The following is an 8,690-nucleotide window of genomic DNA, read 5'->3' as shown; positions in this document are numbered from 1 at the left end:
AAGAGCAGATGGAGAGAAGGTGAAAAGAGCAGATGGAGAGAAGGTGAAGAGCAGATGAGAGGAGGTGAAGAGCAGAGGGAGAGGAGGTGAAGAGCAGATGAGAGGAGGTGAAGAGCAGAGGGAGAGGAGGTGAAGAGCAGAGGGAGAGGAGGCAGGGTAATCTCTCACTTGGCTGTGACAAACATCAAAGGACAGTCAGGGGGGCGGGGCTTCAAAGTGTCAAAATGCTCTCGTGGGTTCTAAAGTCCCGGCGGTCAGAGACTCGTGTTGCTGCTTGAATTTTGAGAAAGTTCCAAAATGAGCAAAACAAATAAAATTATCATAAGAGTCTCCAACTCATCTTAATTTAGTCTCTGTTAGAACGGGGGGAGGGGGGGTGTTATGTGGCACTGTATGGAGACTTCTGTTTGTGACTTGACCCTGTATGTTTACACTTTCAAAATAAAATCAGCATCAAAGTGTTTGTAAATAAACTTCCTGTAATTGTGCAGCTGTGTGTCCGTGAAGTAGCTGAAATATATTTATTTTGTTATTTAGATATATTTATTTTGTTATTTAGATATATTAGTTTTAGTATTGAGATTTATTCATTTTATTATTTATATATTAGTTTTATTATTTAGATTTATTCAAGGCTCTATAAACTCTTCCCACACTCTTACAAACCTGTCCCTGTAATGAATTTAACAGAGGACCTGAAAATTCAACAACACGCAGAGCGCGTTAAATACGCTTTATTTTGAAAAGACAGGTGGAAGTCTGGCCCCTGTCGGACACCTGGCCAGGTGAAACAGGAAGATCCAGGGCACAGGAAGTTGGTCAGGATGTGGATCAGTGAGGAGCAGGAGATAACCGCTGGACGTTTACGTGCACAAGTTTCTGTTTCAGTGATGTGGAGCCGGAGAACAGAGGCGTGTTGAAACTCTACCACCACCAGGTGAGAAGAAAGATGCTGATGACAGCGGAGCAGGTGGGCGTGGGGAACAGACGGGCAGGAGTCATGACATGCAAACACTTCATACGCTCTTATGGCGATGAAGATGATGACGATGAGATGAATGTACAACCCGCGATTCAACGAGCGACGACTCTCCGAGACTCAATGTCGTGAGAACACGTGAATCTTTCATGGCGGCCTCACTGAACTTTGAGTTTCTGCAACCAAAGGACCATTAGATTGTGTGGTCGTGGGTTTTTTCTTCTTCGTGTGCACGGCTTGCAGAACTGTATTTTAGACCGTGCACGTTATTTTGTTGCCCACCTCTGTTATATAAGCTCGCTTTGTGCCAACCTTGGCAGCCAACCCAAAGTTTATGACTCAGTCCACTCGAGGGCACATTTGGACCAGTTCTTTTAATAATGATCTATTATTAGTAGTTTTTAGACCTTGGGTGTTTGCCAGCTCGCAGCAGCCCAGTGAGGTACCTCCTTTACAACACCTGTGTTACCATTCGACTGGTCAAACTGGCCCCAGAGCGGCCCCATCCTTCAGCAAGTATGAGAGGAACACGATTGCTTTTGGCTCTCTTGGCAGCCGTTTGAGTCTTATGTTGAAAATACGTCTAGTGTGTTCATGTCTGTGCGGCTGATCCGGTGTGGGAGGGGATTTTGTTGTGTTTTTTTCATGTTCTAAAATAAGACAAAAATTCCAATTAAAAATAAAATAAAATGTCCCCAGAGCGCGTCACTTCAGCACGTGCCGAGTCCTTGACACCACTTGCTCGTCTCGCTGCACGAGAGGGAAAAATGCTGAGCATGCGGTTTGTGCACCTGTACCACGCTAACCAATAGCCGACATTTGGTTTATTTCTCAAACTGAGGCAGTCTGTAAACTCTCACGAGCTGCACATTCTCAGTGCAGGTGTATTGAAGCAGTCGCTGCTTGGAGAGAAAGCAACACGTACCCTGTGTGTGTTTTTAGGTGAACAAATTACAGCTTTTTTCAGCCCATAAGTCGCAGTTTTTTTGCATAATTTACATGCCCTGCGACTTATTTATGGGTTTTTTTTCTGATATTTATAAATCAATTTTTGGCTGAGATATGTCTTCATTCATTCCGACATCGAAAATATTGAACGCTATCATTTTCAGCTGCTAGATGGCACTCGAGTTGTATAGCATGCCGTTGTTTCATATAATAGGTAAAAGTGGCTATTAATGACACAATCAGCTTGCCACAGTCTGCCACCTTCGTCCAGCTCGCCTGGAGCAACCGTCCAATCAGCTTCATTTCGCTGCAACGCCCCGGCGAAATGCAGCTGATTAGAGCTAATTAGGAGCTGAACGCCTGATTAGAAAAGACATGGGTTTCTTCTGTTTTGAGATTCAGAGCTATTCAGAAATTATGCGAAACTATAATCCCAAACATCCGGGTCTAAAAACTACTTGGATGATAATGAACTGTTTATTAACAACTGGTCCAATCTGACGGTTTTAATGTGTGGAATGTGCTCAAGTAGATTCAACCTCAAGCATCAAGGCGGCTGCTACCATGGGCACAAAGCGAGCCGAGGTGGGGAATGAAGTAATGTGCGCAGCCAAGACTACAGCGGCGCAAACACAAAAATAAGCCGTGATGAACAAATACAAAATGGCTGCTCATAATGGGGCCACGTGGCTCGCTGGTTAATCTGCGACTGCAACTGAAAATGTTCCTCCTAAGTTTGAACCGCTACGTGTCTCCGACGGTCACAGCTCAGTGAGGCGTTGGCTGCAGCCGCTTCCTGCATCTCTGGGGTCTCACCTCCATGGAGATCCTCCGGTGAACTCTGTTCCTCAGACACACCCCGGTCGGGGACTGAACCTCGTCCGACGACGTGCCCGACGCCTGGTCGCTCTCCCCGTCGGAGCCCATCTTCAGGTTCTCGTGAACAATGTCTGCGTGGAGGAAAAAATACGCAGTCAGATCTGAAGGGAACTTTTGAGTTCACCACTACAGTTAGAAGGTTCTTCACCTCTGAAGGCCTCTACAGTCACGAGAGAATAAAATACTCTGTTATCAGGACGTAAAAGTGTTTGAAGATCTTCCTTGTGTGTCATTTTAGATCAGCACTACCTTAACTGGACCACTACATATAATTTACATCCATTATTTTTAATTATTGCAGGAAAAGAGTGAAACAGCACCAGAACGTTTGGGTCTAGAAGAACAACGAGTGTTTTTAAATCCCCCGTCTCTCCTCTGAGTGTCGTCACGTTTGATCACAGACTTTATGGTTGAAGGCGTTGACTGATGACAGAGCTCCTCCACCGTGGCTACTCATTACCGAGTGTGTTGGAGGAGGACGGGGGGTGCATGTGCTTTGTGCACGGCCACGTTCTGCTCCAGCTGTGCCGCGGCAGCCGTGGTGCCGTTACTGCCTGGGTGAGGGTTCGATGTTCGGCCTTCAGCGTCTCACGGGAGCTCCGTCTTGAAACAAGCTTCTAGAAAAGGAGCTGCGTTAATTTCCGAAACACTCCGAGAATTCTCTTCTTGTGTTCCGTTTGCTTTTTTTCATTTTCCACCAACATGTATTTGCCCGTATTCGACTTTTAGCTGATGTTTCTGTTTCTTTTAGCTTTAACAACCCAGTTTCAGCTACTTCAGCAAAGCCCTTCAGCTCTCAGCGTTCACAGAAAAAGCCGTTTCTTTCGTTGTTTCGAATAATTTCTGCTGTACAAAGAAAACAAAGCAGCAGCGCCGTAAATGTGCCAAACGCTCTGGGTGTTGTAGCGACCTCGTCCTGCCGTCACCGCTTCACATCACAGCTAAAAAAAATCCACTTTCATCTATTCTGAGCTTGCAATTAAATTTAACCACGTCTCCCATAAAACAAGAAGACTGACGGCTCTGGATCAGATAAACTCGTCTTTCTGTGTCATGTTTACCTTTCTGGTATTTAAAAACTCACAGTCCTTTCTCTTCCCAGATCTTTCAGTTTGATCTTCTCTTTTTTGTGGACTTTTTTTTTAGGCAGCAGACTATTTGTGTGCGTCTCCTCAGAATCCTTCAAATGTCCTACTTTTTGGTCCTCCAACTTTCACATACCTCTCTGTTATCTCAGCATCCTTCAAATTCTTCCTCTCCGAGTAACATTTCTGATTCCCATCGTCGTTCCTTTCCCTCTGAGCAGTCGATCCTCTTCGAAATCTGACTTGTGCTCCTCCCTCATGTTCATATTTTGCTTTAGAGCCTCGTTTGTGTCGTTGTGCCTCGTCTTTTCTTTATTCAGAGCTGAATTGATTCTTTTTTCAAGCTGTACACGTCCTTCTCTTTTTTCTTCTCCAGCGTCGCCCTCCATCCCTTGTACATCTCGTCCTTCTTTCCCCAGTAATTAGCATCTTTGATAATAAGCACACAGTCTGTGGCGGCGTATCATCAATGTCCTACTTAACTGTCCTGTTTTTAGATCCAAGTCCTCCTATCTGGGACAGGGTCCAGTGCTGGTCCTCTGGTGTTCCCCTGCTTATAAAAAACTTTTAGAAAGCGGCGACAGATCTAAGGCGTGGAACAGATTGTTAGGTCGGAGCTGCTCATGTCCAACAGTCTTTAAACCAGAAGTTATCAGTTGGACCGAGGTCTGGGCTTTGACCGGACCAGTCCAAAACCAGGACCTGGTTCTCCTTCAGATGTGTGGTTCGGCTCATTGACCTTCTGGAAGCTGGACCTCTGCCACAGTCTCAAATCTCTTTGGTTTCCTACAATAATATCTGTATTTTGCTCCAACCATCTTTCCGTTAACTTGGATCAACTCTCTAGTCCCAGCACAAAAAAATAAAAAGTTCTCAAAGCATGATGCTGCCACCTCCATGCTTTACAGTGGAGATGGTTTTCTTTACATGTGGACTGTTGGACCTGAACCAGACAGTTACAGACGGCCTGAAAGGTTGATTTTAGCCTCACCTGACCAAAGCACCTTCTCCTAGTGTGTGGCGTCACGTGCGCCGCAGTATGGCAGCACAGATTTGACCTTGTGTTGACCTGCATATGACAAATAAATCTAAACCCTTCCTCGTGTTCGGAGATATTTCTCTGACTAACGTCCTCCTTGATCAGTCCGTGAGTTTTCGTTAATAACCGTCTCTTGGCTTAATTTTTTTGTTTCCTAACGTTCAACTTAATGGAGCCCCGTCAGATGTTCAGGGTTTAGGATTTTTTTAATGCTTCAACCCTGATCTGTTCTTCTCCCCAGCTTTGTCTCTAACCTGTGTGGACAGTTCCTTGGTCTTCATGATGTCCCTTGTTCGGTGGTAGTCCGAGGGGGTGGCTGTGAAAACAGCTGGAGATATTGAGATCCTCTGAAACTTTGCCTACAGGTGGATTGATTGAACTATTTTCTCTCCGTTTAACTTTGTCAATCTGTAATACCTTGAGTAGCACCACTACTTATAAAAATTGAAATCATATCATTCCAGACTGTAAGAAAACAAAATAAAAATAAAAATAAATCAAAGAGGGTGGATATTTTTCCATATTTTTGAAGTCCATGGCAACCATACCCAATTCCTGACATGTAGCAAAATATGTCATCACGTTCTGTCAGTATGTCGTGGTGAAAATATTTTAAAAACAATTGTTAGGGCTCAGTCTCAGCTGCTATGACCTCATTCTTACAGAAACGTTGGATCGTTGAAGATTTAGCACCATATAAACTGGTAAATGTTCCTCTGTGAATCGTTGTGCCACCTCTGGGCTCTCCTGATCCCACAATCTGCTGGTCTGAATCATCTCGTCGTCTTTCTTCCAACCTTCGGCACGGCTGAGCTGCGATGAATCAACTCACGCAGGAAGTGGCGTCGTGTTTGACCGAGTCCCACGTCCAGCCGTCACACGGGTGAAAACCGGCGCGGGCGGAGGGACGAGCTGGCTCATGGGATTCACGGCGAGTCATTCTCTCAAACACGAAGAACGACCAGGGGAAATCTCCGGATGGTGACACGTTTCCTGCTGAGCGCCGGACGCCATCTGCCCCCCCCGACCACTCGCTTCCTGCTGTTTGTGTTAGTGAACGTGTGCGAGCCTCACCCAGCCGGCTGCCGTTGCGCGGCATGGCCATGAAGGACCCAAGTGATCCGCCGATGACGCTGTGTGGCCGGCGCAGGGGCGGCTTCTTGAAGGAGCCGGTGTACTGGTGCAGGAAGGAGTGCATGCTGTGGGAGGTGGGGGGCCGGCCATTCCTCATGAAGGGCTCTGAAACACAGCAAAGCACTTGATGCTTTAAAAAAAAATCAACAATTACGTTCAACACAAGCGCGTTTACTCTGGATACTATTCACAAATTATGGAGATGCATTTAAGCCTTCTCCCAGTTTAAGGCTTTTATGGTTAAATTAATAAACTAAAACACCAATCATGTTATTAAATTTAGTTTCACAAGTCAAAATGTGACGAAATGTTCACAATGTCCAGAGTTTTAGGCTGAAATCATTCAACGTGGAATGACGACGGAGTTTCATCCGTTTTTAAAATAATTTAGAAAACGATCTGATGAGGCGTCACGTTTAGAATACAGCTGAGACCAGATGTTTACATACACTCCGACTTTAAATACCCAAATAATGAGCAAGTTGTTTTTAAATAATATGATAAAATGTATTAAGAGTAGCACGTTATACACCCGTCAACAAGCAAATACTTTGTTTTAACTTTGACCTTGATTTGTGACCTTGACCTTAGAGCTGGGGTGATGGAAAGTGCATGTGACACTCAGTCTAGTGATGATGCACAAGCGTGTGAAGTTTCAGTAAATTATCTTGAGCGGATCAGTAGTTACGTTACATACTTTGTACATAAATGGTGATGACCTCAGTTTAATGACCGGATCAACTTGCTGGAGACTCAGCCGTGTTGCTCCTTTAAACAAACTGCAGGTCGGAAAACAAAGAGCCACCGCTTCAAATCTCACCTGCGATTCAAACGAGTCACCCGCCGTTTCTTTTTCAAGCCGTTAAAACCCACGACAGCTTTGACCTCCAGCTGCTGCGGGTGCCAGCAGCCGAAGCAGCTTCACCAGCTGAAGCTTTTCCTGCAGCTGTGTTTTGATTCGAGTCATTCTGAGCTAAAGGGCTGAAAAGGCAGCAATAAAAAAAATTAAAAAAAAAGAGGATGCGCGCCTATTAATCCTGAAAGCTGTCAATTAAGAGTGGCTCATTAGAGACGCGGTGAGCTGGAAACTGAGCAGAATGTTTTGTAACAGAGCCGAGGAAAGTGTGACTTCCTGTTTCCTCCTGCAGCTGTTTTTGTTTAGGTGGGCAGCTTTTATTGATGTCTGTTTTCTCACATTACCAGGACTTTCCCTTCCTGCCGAGGCTCCGAGCTCAGAATCTAAATCATTACATGTTGAAGTGAAGGAAGGTCGTCTTCCTGGACCAGACCGGGTTTATCTCAGGTCAGCGTTGCCTTGAGTCGGTTTGTGGTGCAAGTGAACACAATGTCCTCTGAAGACGTGGATTCAAGGACCGTGTGTGTGTGTGTGTGTGTGTGTGTGTGTGTGTGTGTGTGTGTGTGTGTGTGTGTGTGTTCAAGCGGCTCCGCTGCTGTTGCTCCTGTTACGTAACTTGATGCAGAGCGACTCGGAGGAAGCCCTCTACAGCTGCTACCGACTCACATCCAGAACCACATCTCTTGGCTCTCACGAGTGCAGCGAAGACGCAGAAACACCGGGGAGTTTTAAACGCCTCGTGAAGGACAAGGAATCTGATTTAACGCTCATTTCAGCTCGAAAACTAACTCCACTTTATAAATATTTTGAGTTATTCTAAGCCATTACAATAGATATGACGAATCCTAACTAGAACTATTTCTATTAAATTAGTAAAAACCTGCCCAATTCAGACCCCAGGGCGTGAAAACAATAATATGTAGACTGCTGCACTGGTTGAAATTAATAGACCATAAACTAGAAAACACCTTGTTGTGATGAACAGAAGTTAAAATTGAAGAATTGGTCCGTATCAATACATCACTGGTGTACGGTAATGATGAGCTACTCCAAAGGTCTTTAACTTTATCAGTGGAAACATGAGTTACTTTATTTAAAGCACATACAAAGCTCTCAACAACCAAAGCATCTTTTATTGAATGTCTTATTGTTCCATATGTTCCTAACAGAGCACTTCGCTCTCAGGATGCAGGTTTACTTGTGGTTCCTAGTTTCTAAAAGCAGAACGCGAGGCAGAGCTTAAAGTTCTCAGGCTCCTCTCTTGTTGAACCAACTTACAGTTTGTGCCTGTGAGGCCGACACCAAGACCAGACTGAACACTTTCCTTTCTGATAAATCCTATAGTTAGGTTTGGCTTAGGGTTCAAGTATCTTTATTGTCATTCACATCACATGTGGTACATGAGGTGGAACAAGATTGTGTGTTTCCTGAACTCTCCCTTAGATCTGATGCTACATACTTAGACTGCTGGAGGCCAAACTGACAGCTGTCTTAATGTTTGTATTTCTATTTTTTTCTATCATTAACAATTCACCTGGACCATAGAAAATCCAACCAGACCATAGAAACTACACCTGGACCATAGAACCTACTGCTGGACCATAGAACCTACTGCTGGACCATAGAAACTACACCTGGACCATAGAAACTACACCTGGACCATTGAATCTACACCTGGACCATAGAATGTACACCTGGACCATAGCAACTACACCTGGACCAATGAATCTACACCTGGACTACATGTACCATAGAATCTACACCTGGACC

The 8,690-nt window shown here is 44.8% G+C and overlaps 1 protein-coding gene across 1 annotated transcript in view; it reads right to left on the bottom strand.

Moving 5' to 3' along the window:
- The window catches only part of cdk17 (cyclin-dependent kinase 17), a 53,342-nt gene that overhangs the window by 17,679 nt on the left and 26,973 nt on the right, over nt 1–8,690 (bottom strand). The window contains exons 3-4 of the mRNA XM_037695857.1: nt 6,005–6,169; nt 2,744–2,877 (exon numbers count right to left, since the gene is read on the bottom strand). Of these exons, the coding sequence (XP_037551785.1) occupies nt 2,744–2,877; nt 6,005–6,169 (299 nt within the window). The remainder of the gene's footprint in view (nt 1–2,743; nt 2,878–6,004; nt 6,170–8,690) is intronic.

Source organism: Nematolebias whitei, chromosome 22, assembly GCF_014905685.2.
Source record: "Nematolebias whitei isolate Nwh7 chromosome 22, NemWhi1, whole genome shotgun sequence".
Lineage (NCBI taxonomy): Eukaryota > Metazoa > Chordata > Actinopteri > Cyprinodontiformes > Rivulidae > Nematolebias > Nematolebias whitei.
The sequence above is the reverse complement of the archived record's forward strand: the minus strand, read 5'-3'. Positions and strand labels throughout refer to the sequence as shown.